This window comes from Triticum aestivum, chromosome 2B (assembly GCF_018294505.1).
Source record: "Triticum aestivum cultivar Chinese Spring chromosome 2B, IWGSC CS RefSeq v2.1, whole genome shotgun sequence".
NCBI lineage: Eukaryota > Viridiplantae > Streptophyta > Magnoliopsida > Poales > Poaceae > Triticum > Triticum aestivum.
Window position 1 is genome coordinate 677,186,047 of NC_057798.1, and position 12,820 is coordinate 677,198,866.

Genomic DNA, 12,820 nt, shown 5'->3' on the forward strand with positions numbered 1-12,820 from the left:
ATAAATATGCATATTTAATTCACAAGAAAACGTGGATATTTTTTATGAAATGCACCCTCTACAAAAGAACACATATAAGAAATCTTAAGTTGTGAAACATTTCTTAAAATTACACGCATATTTTTTGAAATAGGTAGGTACTTCCAGAAGTACCTGAACATTTCTAGGAAAATAATTGAACACTTTTTTACTACATCGACAATTTAAAAGGCATGATTTTTCAATTATATGCACATTATATGGACATTTCTAAAACCCTATAATACTTTTTAAAACTATATGAACTTTTTTTGAGATTGCATTAATATTTTTGAAAAGCACAGACTCTTTTCAAAATTGCATGAACATTTGTTTAAGGGAAACATTTAGTGTCAACTGGCTGATTTTCGTTACTCCATCCGCCCACTCTTCTTCCTTACGCGTGTCCCAGTGGGACCACCGACCGCTTTCTCCTCATACACGTTCTGCTACAAAACTCCATTCACTTTTTCTCCCAACACTACATCGTTGCGTTGTGTTGCCGCCCAATACACCATCATCGCGGCTGCTACAAAACACCAGTGGCAGCAACCACAGAGGAGGTCGACGCACGCACATCACCTTTGGAACAAGTTTATGCAACAACAATGTTGTTGCGGAACGGTGTGAACGAACGATAATTGTGCCAGTGCGACGCAACGGGAGATGTTGTTGCAATTTTTGCAACAAGGATATTGTTACAGAAAATTAGACACGGTGCGAGGTGTGTTTGCAATTTTTGCAACAAGATTCTTGTTGCAGAAAATTTAAAGAAGAAGAAGGTTTTGCAACAGGTGACTTAGTTACAGAAAATTAGAGAAGAGAAAATTTCGCAACAAAGGTCTTATTGCAGAAAATTAGAGATGGGGTTTCGCAACAAGAGTATTGTTGCAAGAAATTACAAAAGAGAAACCGACGGGCTGAAATATGCTTAAATTGAGCTCCCCCTTTTGTTCGGGCACTCCTTTCAGGTGAGAGCGGACGAGGTCCCCGCCGATGTGCAGCTGGGAGAGGGCCGTAGACTACTGGGCCGACGATGATCCAACAAAGAAGGCAATCGGCAAGGACCTCGTCGAGCGGTTCAAGAGCGTCCTCGCGCTCGTCAACCATGCCAGAGGCCTCGTGCCGGTGTTCAGGGATGACGACAGGGCATGCATCTTCTGTGATGGCCGCAAGGCCGTGCCAGTGGTACCCGTCCTCGTGTGGTGCATGCTCGAGTCAATCTCTGGTGATGTCAGACAGTGCAACCACTAGATCATGTATCGGCCTCTGAAAAGCAGGTTTCCGACAGATCCAGCGGATGCAGACGTGTTGGTCAAGGTAGTCGTGCCAGACCGTGTCGATCTCGGGTACGAAGCCCTCGTCCGCAACCCCCCCCCCCTCCCCCACACGGCACATCCTGTCATTTCCAACAACGGTGAGAAGCCAGAGGTGTAGGCTTCCATTTTGGTAGCATCTGCTGATAAAATTAACTTCAATTTTGGAGTATCTCTAGAAAGTAAGCTCCCATTTGGTAGCATCTGCTGATAAAATTAACTTCAATTTGGTACAATAGAATGACATCTTCTTGGTTTATAAAATTGATTCCTTCCTGTATACCAAATTGGCACAATATGGTGACCATATTTACTGTAGAGATGGATCATCACAGAGAAAGCTGAAACTTACATAATTTGTTTTAAGCTAACACAAAATCATCCATGCAGTAGCTAACACAGTACCATATTACATAGAATTACAAAGCAAATACTTCAGTTTGCACCCTCACAAAGCAAATAATTTAGTTTGCATGCATAGACCATGATGGAACACATCATTCCCACTTAGCACTAGTAGCTATCAGGTAATCTCTCATTCTGATAGTTGGTTTTATCAGCCTTTTGGAAGGACCTAGATCATTAGCTGCTCCGGGGGCAGAGAAAGGCCTTGACCTAGTTGTTTTAGCCTGTCTGGTAGCTGCAACCCTTGATCTTGTGATAGGTATGGTTGTTGTTGCTGTTGATCTTGTCACAGCAGATCCAGGTGGAGCCCTAGTTGATGATGGAACCCTAGCTACAGGAGATGTTGGAGCCCTAGTTGTAGCAGATGCATGAATCCTTGTTGTAGCACTTGATGGAGCCTTTGGTGGAGCCCTAGATGCAGGAGATGTAGCCCTTGCTGTAGCACTTGATGGAGCCGTTGGTGGAACCCTAGATGCAGGAGATGTAGCCCTTGTTGCAGTAGTTGTTGGAGCACTTGCTGCAGGAGATATGTGAGCCCTTCTTGTATGAACTGATGGTGGGGCGGTACTTATAGGAGTTGCACTAACAGGTACAGTTGGTCCAGTCTTTCTTGTTGTACTTGAGGCTGTCTGTGCACTGCCTTGTGCTGATGATTCAACCTCCCCACTGTAGGAGCTCCTGTTTGGCTGTACATGAAAACAAATTGTAAACATGTTACCTTAAGAAGTGAACAATGCAAAAGAAAGCAATTGTGAAGTACCTTGTGTTTGTTTTTCCTCATCTAAAGAGATGGTGTAAGAGTGATACCACAGTTAGAGTATCTATGGCCTTACTCTTTGCAGTTGCTGCAGGTTATGGTTGCCATACTTGAGGAAACTTTTGGAACAACAAACTCATCCTTGCCTTTTCTCTTACTAGTTTGTTGCACCCTTTTCTTGCTCTTGAAAACAGGTGGATCAATGTCATGTGAGTTGTTTTAGAGCCACAGATCAGGACCAGGCATAGGATATCTGATGTGCTTGTAGGCTTCTCTATAGAGTGGCTTATTGAAGAAGTTCATGACAAAATCCTCAGAGTGAAGCTTAGCTTTATTGATGGCCGCCACATCATGGTTGCAAGGCACACCAGTCATATCTCACCTCCTACAACCACATGTCCATGCCTCAAGGTTCATTGCATATATCTTATCACCGCTACTAACTTGCCACAACAGTGGGCCAGATTGTGCTGCTTTGCAAAACCTAGAATAATTTTTGGACTCCTCTAGCCTAGTCCATATAATGTTTCAGTTCCTCGGCCCTAAATCCAGCCGCTTGAACATTTGCATGGGTATACCTAAGGCAGTACCAGATGGGTTCCCTGCTGAGTTCTATCAGAAATGTTTGGCAATTATTAAGGGTGATATTCTTCCAATGTTTGTGGACTTATACAATGATAATCTTTCGTTGTTTCGTCTCAACTTTGAAATTATCACACTTATGGGTTAAGGTCAATGATGCCATCGGTCATTATTTCTAAACCCTGAAGGGATTGAGGCAAGGGGACTCCACGTCACCATTCTTATTTAACATTATGGCAGATATGTTGGCAATTTTGCTGGTAAGCCGCTGCCATCATTGATGACTGTTATCACCTGGCATGTGAATTCATTCCTATATCCTTTGAGTATTCTCCGAGAGAAGCTAATGGTGTTGTACATGAATTAGTCAAAATAGTTAGATCTTTGTTTTGTAATGAGTGGACCAAAGATGCTTCTACTGAGCTACTTCCTCTGTTGATCAAAGATGTAAACCTGGATACTAGTTAATAGAGGAAGTAATAAAGTTATTAAAAATGATACTGCTAGCATTTCACGAATTGTTTCTTTAGAGAAGTTCACAATTTTTTTAGGCTTTTAGAGAAGTTAACATTTTTTTTGAGACGAGAGAAGTTAACAAATTGTTGTGATAGCACAGATATTTTTATACGGCCTGCGGCGTAGCCATTCAGTAGCCCAACAAGGCCCAATCCAGCGCCAGCCCACGCACACCACTAGCCAGCCCCCGTTTCCAGTCCAGTCCATTCCAAGTTCCCGACCGGAGAAGCCAGCCAGCCACGCGCCGCCGCTGCTCAGCTGCTCGCCTGCCCCGCCTCCCCGCTGCCTGCTGCTCCCGCGCCGCGCGCCGCCGCCGCTCTCCCCAGTCACCGACTCTCCCGCTCCGGCCCTTTCAACATCCCACCAGCACAGCACAGTCGGCAGCAGAGCTAGCGAGTGAGTGCAGTGGGGACTGGGGAGTACAATGTCGCTGGAATCCGACGGCGCCGCCACCGCGAAGAGGCCGCGGCTGCCGGCAGAAGATCCATCCAGCCATTGCGAGGCTGCGGAGGCAGCCGACCGCATCTCGGCGCTACCGGAGGCGATGCAGCTGCACATCCTGTCCTTGCTCCCGCTGCCGTCGGCAATCCGCACGGGGGCGCTCTCCCGCGCCTGGCGCGACCTCTGGAAGCGCCGCTGGCAGGACGACGGGAACGCCGCCGCCTTCCTCCACCACCACCTCCGCCCCTGCTCCTCCCCGTCGTCCAAGAAACTGCTCGAGTGCCTCGAGCTGCGCCAATCCCAGGGGCGGCGCGGGCGCCTCGACCGCTACTCGCTCGTCGCCGACAACCCCGCCATGGGCGCCCGCCAGTTCGGCCGCTACCTCGACGCCGCCGCCCGCTGCGGCGTCGAGGACCTCCGCGTCGAGCTGCCGGAGAAGCCGCCCTCCCCGGCCACCCCCCAGAAGGCCACCCTCCGCTTCCCCTTCCCGGCGGCGGCCGGCCCCTCCCTCGTGCGCCTCTCGCTCCGCGGCATTGGGCTCTCCGGCCTCCACAGCAGGGCCGCGCGGCAGTGCTCCGCCCTGGAGGTCGTCCGCCTCCACTCCGTCCCCGTCGACGACAGGGGTTTGACGAGGATGGTCGCCCTGTGCCCTCGCCTCCGCGTCCTCGGCCTGCACTCCTGCTCGGCCCTCCGTCGAATCGCCGTGACGGCGGCGACGGGGCGCAAACTGAGGAGCGTCACCATCGCAGGGTGCAGCTGGCTCATTGAGGTGGACGTCGCGGCGGTTTCTAGCCTCCGGTCGTTTCGCTACAGCGGCGGTTTCCTCTCGTCGTTCTATCTCCCCGACAACGCCGCATTCGCCGACCTCTACATCTGCTTCGACGCCCAGAGAAGCTGCAATGTCCGCATCTGCCAAAAGGTCCACTGACTATCTGAAGAATTCTTGTCAAATTTTCTTCAGAAGTTACCATGATGATTATCTTGCTCATATCACTGAACTCTGTTAACCTTTGCACTTTATCAGGTGTTCAGCGACTGGTTCGAAAGCCGTGTATGCTCCAAACTCACCGCGCTCACCATCTGCAGCAATGTCCTCTTTGTATGCACTTCTTTGCTGGACTTTGGTTTTGTTTACGATGTCTGAAATCATGGACTGTTTTGTTAACCTTGAATGCCATCTTAGGTTGTGTCTTCCTTGCCGAATGGAATCTCGCATGCCGAATCGGCCAAGATGGGCGGTGACTTCTTTCGGAGCATGACAGAACTACAATTGCTTATGTTAGATATGAAGGCCCCTGAGCTTGCGAACATCTATGTGTTCCTCAAGAACAGCCATTGCTGTAATCTGGAGAGGCTTTTCTTGCAGGTCTTACATCCTTTACAACCTTTTACAACTTAAGTTGATTTTCTTAGTAGTGATTCTGTCATTCTATTACATTGGCATCTTCATTTTGTTTTCATTTTGATGCAATGCCTCTGAATGGCCGCCATTTGTGCTTGCAGCTCCCTAGCATCCCCACTGAGCCCTCAGTGGATTCAATTGACCATGTGGGGGTAGAGCCGCCAGAGGATGTTTTGGAAAACCTTAAGGTGGTAAAGATTACAAACTTCAACTGGAACCGCATTGAGCTGCAGCTAGTGTGTTTTTTGTTGAGGAAGGCTAGCTCTCTCCATAAACTGCTACTGGTTACTCCCAGTTTGGTTCCATTGGATGTGACCGGTATTCAGAAGGCAGATCTCTTACTTGTTCGAGAAGCTGTGGTGAATGGAAAAATAATTCTCAGCAAGTTGGACGATGCTGCAACCCAGCCATTTCATTCGGATGTCTTTGCCGAAGTTTAGTTGCCAGTCACAAGTCCAATTATGGCCCTATAGCTTGTTATATTGTAGCACCAGGCCTGCCTTTTGACTGCTATGACATATTAAGGATTAGCATATGATATTGATGTAGTAGGCTATCAATGAGGCAACTCATCATGCTAATTTGTATGCAACAAGTACTACTTCTGAATGGGACATAATGTCCTGCTAGATATATATAATGTTATTCGTGTTTAAAACTAAAGCCTGCCCTTGGGAGTTGGGTCAGGGTGGTTTCTTTTTCTACGCACAATGTTGATTTTCTACAATTGCAAGTGTTGATTTTCCATCATTTTCAGTGAGCACAGGATGATGAAGTTTGCTTTGTGTACAGACTTCCCTGATCATTCTCATTTCATTTCCCATGGAGGGATCAATATGTACAACCAACTATCTATCTTGTTGAGCCGAAGGTACAATGTGTAAGCCTAGTAATATTTTCAAGAATTGCATAAAAAGTGATATAAGATGGGAGAAAGTCAAGGTATCGCGTAAACAACTAAACATGATCTTTTGCCCGCAAAAAAAGTTAAACTAAACATGATCTTCTCTCTTGCCAAGAAACTATCAAAAGCTCTCAGTGTCTTGTAATGTTGATTTAGATTGCCCTTGATGCTTGCTATGTGGTTCCAAATTTATCAGCTTTGCTTCAAGTTACCATTTCCTTACACAAATTTACGTGCTCTGTCTATTGCGACTTATTTCCTTAACTCCCTGAGCTATTTTATGAGATAGGATGTCCTTTTCGAATGGGAATGACTGCCTTATTTTAACTTGAATGTAGATAGGTATCCTTTACCAATACATGTTTCTTTGACATGTTTGCGCTGCTAATATGCAATCATGCTAGGAATGTTAATCTTTCTTTGTTTTTTTCATGAGCAGCTCAAAATGTTTAAGCTATGATTGTGAATAGAAACTGACACAGGAAGGAAGCCTTGCTTAAGTGTGCCCGATCAGCCGAATCAGAACTACATGAGATAGGTTGTCCTTTTCGAATTGGAATGGCTGACTTATTTGAACTTGTATATAAATAGGCAAATATATGCCAATACCTGTTTCTTTTACATGCTTGCGCTGCTAGTAATCAGATCATAGCCAATGCACTCATGCTACGAACGTCGATCCTTCTTTGACTTTTCAAGAGCAGCTCAAAAAATTTAAGCTATGAATGTTACTAGCAGAAACTGACACAGCAAGGAAGCCTTGCATTGCTTCAGTGTGCCTGATCGGCCAAGTCTGAATTTTGATTTTGATGGGACGATGGAGCCTCTAATTGGTTTCAGATGATACATTGGGAACGAAAAAGCATTTTGCATCAAATTGACAAGTGAAACGATGTTCGAAAAATAAGGGAAGATAGTTCGCTGGTTTGAAGCATACCTTTGGAAACCTACTGTTCTATGGGACAAAAAACCTGTTACGCAGCACCCCAGCTTTATTACAACTTGAAGAACATTATTATGTGTTGAAGAAAATAAATTACTGTACTACTGTAATAGTATCCCACCAAGACAACAACCAGAGTAGAGTGGCGAGCAGGTCACTTGTAGCTCGCTGATCCGACCGTGAAGTGGATACAACTGGTGGGATTCGAGGCGTCCTTTGCTCTCCCTCTTCAGCTGACCCAGAAGGAAAGACTGCCATCGGGCCATCGGGGGCATCAACCAGAAGGAAAGCAGCTGCCGCGCTTTGGCTTGCTCTCTACGACTACGAGGACAGCTCGCGAACAACCGGTCAGTCCATGTTTGTATGCAGGCAAAGGCAATGGTGCTCACTGGTGGGCAGGGCAGTGATAGCTTTGATTCATTCAGCACACATGTCAGTGAAGAGGCCGAAGGAAGAGATCCTGATGGACAACAACGGCCGTGGACATGTCCACACCTGCTGCTTTCGGCATCCTTCCTCCCGTACCGCGTGAACCATGCTCTGCTCGACGTGTTCCTTTCTTTCCTTGTCGAGCAAAACTGGACGCTCTCGCTCACCGGAGCGGACAGACTGAAGCTTCACCGGAGCGATGTCGCCTTCCCTGTCCTGTGCGAGGAGGGCATGGCGTGCATTCGGGAGGATGGGTTACCCTACCCAGCCGCACCGCTCCCTCGGTTCACCGGCAAGTATAGACATGGATATTTGCATCAAGCTGTGAGGAATTTTGTTTTTAAGCATTTATTATTATATGCAACAAAAATACGTCTAGATACATCCATTTTCAAGACAAGTAATTCCGAACGGAGGGAGTACCTTTCTATAAACTCGAAGCAAATGTCAAGGATGAGATGGTTTGACCGCAAACCAAGTTTTTCCAGGCAATTGTGCATTAGCAATTCTAATCTGATAGTATCCAAACGCCACATTACTCCCAAAACTCCTTCTCAGTTTTCTGACCCAAACATACTAGTCTACAAATCCTCCGCAAACAGACTAACACCTGCTGTTTTATGCAAATTCATTTCTAATCCTTGGCACCAAAAACAACAATGTGGTCTTTTGGCTCTAGACACTCAATTTTGGAACGATGGGTTACAACACAAATGATCAGTTAACATGGATCAATGCTATGTGGTGTGTTCAGATGTGGTAAATCGACATTTTCCTTTTAACAAAGCTTTCAGATCCACATCCTCATCTTCAGGAGCTCAGAAACATACACCAATGCGGTAGAAAGCCCTTATTTATCACCTAATATAGTTGCATACACAATTTTAGCCGGTTGATTAAAGTGATGACACTCGCCCTCTGATCATAATCTACATCTATTTTTCCTTTGTTGACAACAAAATTCTACAGCACCAGCATAAGATGAAAGTTTTCACAGCAACAGACATACAAAATATTGGGCTATAACTTCCAACAGCTCATTCAAATGTTGATCCTATGGCCTCAATGGGATTTTGTTTTTTCCGACCTTTTGACTGGATCAGCCTTCCAACACTGCCTGTGTTTTTTTTCTCTCAGGCCTGTGTGATGCTCATTTCCTATTGACCGTGAAGTGAAAACCCATGGGTTCTCGATATTCACCTGTTCCATGGCATCGGTGGCAGTAATCCAGGCCGCTACCCCCGCATATTTGGCACCTGACAAATGGAAGTCATGTTAGAGGGGTGTGCCGCTGTTCAGTACCTCGGTATGCTAGACGTATATGAGTAGGGGTGTCCTCACCATTGCGGCCATTCTCCCTTGGGGAGCACGGCGAGATCGACATGGTTTATTCTTCCTGCACATTTCAGGCCCGATTTTCATGAGAACTGATGGAACGAATGAACATACTAGCAAGAGAAAATAGCATGGGAGTAAAATAGAGACCTCTACCGAAACAGTTGCGGCAATTTATTGTCCCGGTGCCTTTGCAGATGGTGCATGGAGGATCAGGTCGTTTTGGTCTTTCTCTCCTAACATTCGACTGCATCATGGTACAACTAAGAAAACAGAGAACCGGCCAATAAACAAGTGAAAGAATGACACACAATGTTCAATTATTTGTATCATCTAATGTATATTTGGTCTGACATGGTGTCCTATATGGCTATTTCTCATTTTTTTCCTGCAAGGTGAAAACCTCCTATACCCTGAACTTGGAGGATCACAAGGGAAGCGGCAACATAATACATCGCCGTATTGATACTTTGTTTAACTTATCCAGTGTAAACTCAACCATGACTATGTTTTGTCTTCTGTGGTTCTGTCACAAGAATCACCACGCTAACAATCCAAGGTATCAACACCCTCTTGGGGACTAACTCTTCTGTGGAATTTGAGTATGTTGCTAAGTGGCGGGTTAGTAACAAAAAAACATCAGGCAATCAATCTTGCTCATGCTGCAGCCTTATGGGCTCTCTGGAAACACAGAAATGAACTGCTTTAACAGACGTTCATGACTTGGTGTTGGTGTGCAGGTAGTTCCGAGGGGGATGGATGTAGCGTACTCCCAGTGGGCGACTCTAAGCTCCAGTCCTGCAAAAGAGCACGTTCTGGACATCACAAGTTCTTTATGGGTGCTGACCAAGTGACCAGGAGCCCACCTACACTGATGTGGACGGATCCAGGCTAGCTGGTCACTGGATGAAGCTGTCGTCCCTATCTGGCCTGCCGGCCTCTGAGGATGCTGCTGCCTGGGAAGCCACCATTGCTGGGTTAGCGAAGCATGCACAGGAATCCTCCCGCAGTCTGCTTGAAGACAGCGTCTGGCTCAAGTGTGCGCCGGGAGCTTGGCGGCACTGGGCTTGTGTTCTGATTTGGTTCCTGTGCCATGTGTAATCATACAATGGTCATATTTCCTGAATCCAAAATTGTAGCCTGTTCCCTTCCCTGAACTTTGGGCAGTGCTTGTTTTTTCTTGCTGTAATTTCTAGTACTTAGTTTCCGCTGGAGTTGGCATGTCAGCCTACTCCCGAGTGTGTTCATGTATAACTGTTTGGTTTCATCTCAATGAAATGGAGCCAGGGCTGGTGCCCTTTTCCTCTAAAAAAAATCCAAGGTTTACATGTAACTCTGGTTATTCTGTCGGTAAACAGGCATTTGATGCACAAATGAAGTTGTACGCCGCAATATTTGCACATGAACTGGCCACTGGATCACATGAATTAATCATTTTGCAATGCTGCTTACCCCCATCCACTCAGCCACTCGGGCAACATGTGCAACATCCATTCTCCGTGCTTCTCAGCCTTACCATTACATTAATATCCCAAAACTACTTGGAAGCACAAGCAGTTCTACCTCACTGTTCCAAAAGGCAGCGAGAACAAAAAAATACAAGCTCTGCCTAATTTTCTGTCCTGTGTATTTCATTTTGGATTAGTTGCTAATTTCACCCTTTCTTCTGCACCGCTCTTCAACGGGACGCTGCCCACGGTACAGTAATCAACCACACGAACGATTCACATACGCCTTGCGGCCAAAGCTGTCCCGTGACGAGAACAGGAGCTAGTGTTACTAAAGGTTCAACTATTTTCGCTTGCTGCCTATCAATTGTTCGACGAATTGCGGACACGGGAACAGAGCAGAAGGAATGGGGCAAAGGGGGAAAGCTCAGCTCACCTCGGTGCGGACGACCCATGCCGGCCTCCGAACGCCCAGCCGCCTAGGAGGGCCTTCAAATCCGGGGAGTGAGCTCGTCGGAGCCTGCGCCGGCAACCCAGCGCAACCGGGGCCGGCTGCCGGTGTAGCAGGCATCGGTGGCTACCCCTACTCCACGCCGGATTCTAGAAAAGCCTAAAAAACGTTTTCAGGGTCTGCGTTATCCACTGACGACGACTGGACACTTTGGGCCCTCATTTAGTTGGACTTGCCATCAGAACTTTGGGCTTTACATGTGTCTTGAGATTGTGAGTCCACCCTTTTGTGTTTATTCGACGTTCTGTTTATAGAATAATGTCAAAAAAGATGTGGCTAGGTCTCAGCCAACTTAGATTTAATCAAGTCTCAATCAAGTGACATAACATAGCTGTAGCACACCTACGCTTCGCGGTGCAGCACACAATTGCTCTACGGTGTCGCACACCTGTTCTCTGTTGCGAAGCATATATGTGCTTCACAATTTTTTTTCTCTTTTCAGGCAAACCCGTGCTCCATCCACGATAACATAAGTTTGCTTTGCTGTGAAGCACATCTTTGCTTTCAGCCTTTTTTCTTTTTCTTTTGGGGGTTGCACGCGCTTCACTTTGGGAGCACACGTGTACTTCGTAGCAAAGCACAACTATGTTTCGTGGTGAAACACGCATGTGTCCATCCGCGACAGATGTGCTTCGCGTGGAGCGCACCAGAGAATGACACATGCCGCACTCTTGTGTGCCCCCGCGCTCTACCAAAATGACCTGTGCAGGGCGGTTTCAAGGGGTAACCTCTAACTTGTTGCTCCCTTTTCCATAAATAATACTACTAAACTCCTACATTGATGGGTATGTGTCCCATTAGAAGTTCCCCATTAGGGGTCAGTGATATGTCACAAACGTATATATTATTTTTTAAGTTTAATTGTACATTTTTCCTTGTTTATTAATGAACTGCTACTAATAAAATGTGAGAAGGCAGTTGTCCTCGACTGCTCTAGTGGTGGCTATAGTTGTGCGGGTAGTGAGCAGGAGAAGAAGAAGATATTGATTGCTATGTCACAAGACCAGGTCCATGCTCACGATCCAAACAAGGAAGGTATCCAACGTGTCTTCTCTGCTCATGAGACTAATATCCGGATCGGCCAAAAGGAGGCAGCTATCATGCTTTGGCTTGGTCTCTACGAGGACAACTTAGTCTGGGATGAGGGAGAGGTCGTCAGGATAAGGAGGTATTATCGGTAGTCACCAAGATCCTAGTGAGGCTTTCGATCAAGTCTATCGCGCAGTCCATGCTAGTATGCAGGCAGTGACACTCACTCATTAAGAGTAACAATTTTATTACATCACACATGTTCAATGCAGAAGCCCATGAGGATTTTTATGGCCAATAATGGTTGTTCTCAACATGCTTTCTTTGAATTTTTTCCTTGGTCGATAATTGGCTTCAAGATGCAGGTCCCGCTCTTGCTGGCACTCTTGTCGACGACAAGATCATCTCCTCCAAACCATGTTGCGGACTCAACTTGATAAGCAACAACACCGATGACTTCCTGTGTAACCCATTCACCGGCGCCATCAAGTGTCTGGGAAGATATGGCAAATCACACTTTATACCAGCTGGACATCATCGTTGTCACGCATTCTTTATTGGTAGAAACGTAGAGTTGGGTTTCGACTGGTCAACTGGAGAGCGTTTATGGTCGAGATAGGCTACATATGTGGAACTTTGGCTTGAATGATCAAAACAAGCAGCGAAAAGTAGTGGAACTGCATTGGCAAGCCGCCAAGGATGGTGGGTGATAGGCCACCAACGCATGTCAATGTGACACTCTACCTTTTGCCATCTAAAGATTACAAACATGTTTCTTTCTTTT

The 12,820-nt window shown here is 46.3% G+C and overlaps 2 protein-coding genes across 3 annotated transcripts; one reads left to right on the top strand and one right to left on the bottom strand.

Moving 5' to 3' along the window:
- Window positions 1-1,704: 1,704 nt before the first annotated feature.
- Window positions 1,705-11,159, bottom strand: LOC123046656 (chaperone protein DnaJ). Of its 2 annotated transcripts, XM_044470062.1 has the most exons (4): window positions 10,933-11,159; window positions 9,199-9,295; window positions 9,055-9,109; window positions 8,549-8,969 (listed from the first exon to the last, which is right to left on the bottom strand). In XM_044470062.1, the coding sequence occupies exons 1-4, from the start codon at window positions 11,065-11,067 to the stop codon at window positions 8,864-8,866; spliced, it is 393 nt and encodes a 130-aa protein (XP_044325997.1). In that variant the 5' UTR covers window positions 11,068-11,159; the 3' UTR covers window positions 8,549-8,863. The 2 variants fall into 2 exon arrangements, with proteins under 2 accessions (XP_044325996.1, XP_044325997.1); XM_044470061.1 differs by lacking the exons at window positions 8,549-8,969; window positions 9,055-9,109; window positions 9,199-9,295 and adding an exon at window positions 1,705-2,425.
- LOC123046655 (F-box/FBD/LRR-repeat protein At1g78750) lies at window positions 3,584-6,100 on the top strand. The gene is made up of 4 exons (XM_044470060.1): window positions 3,584-4,954; window positions 5,060-5,134; window positions 5,219-5,401; window positions 5,539-6,100. Exons 1-4 carry the CDS (start codon window positions 4,019-4,021, stop codon window positions 5,875-5,877), a joined length of 1,533 nt encoding a protein of 510 aa, XP_044325995.1. The 5' UTR covers window positions 3,584-4,018; the 3' UTR covers window positions 5,878-6,100.
- Window positions 11,160-12,820: the final 1,661 nt, after the last annotated feature.

Bases quoted from the DNA above. Each gene is read 5' to 3' on its own strand.
- LOC123046656 (XM_044470061.1), bottom strand. From the start codon at position 11,067: ATGCCTGCTACACCGGCAGCCGGCCCCGGTTGCGCTGGGTTGCCGGCG. The intron at 2,426-10,932 runs GTGAGCTGAGCT...TTTCATGTACAG, and splicing joins CATGGGTCGTCCGCACCGAG to CCAAACAGGAGCTCCTACAG.
- LOC123046655 (XM_044470060.1), top strand. From the start codon at position 4,019: ATGTCGCTGGAATCCGACGGCGCCGCCACCGCGAAGAGGCCGCGGCTG. The intron at 4,955-5,059 runs GTCCACTGACTA...GCACTTTATCAG, and splicing joins ATGTCCGCATCTGCCAAAAG to GTGTTCAGCGACTGGTTCGA. The intron at 5,135-5,218 runs GTATGCACTTCT...ATGCCATCTTAG, and splicing joins TCTGCAGCAATGTCCTCTTT to GTTGTGTCTTCCTTGCCGAA.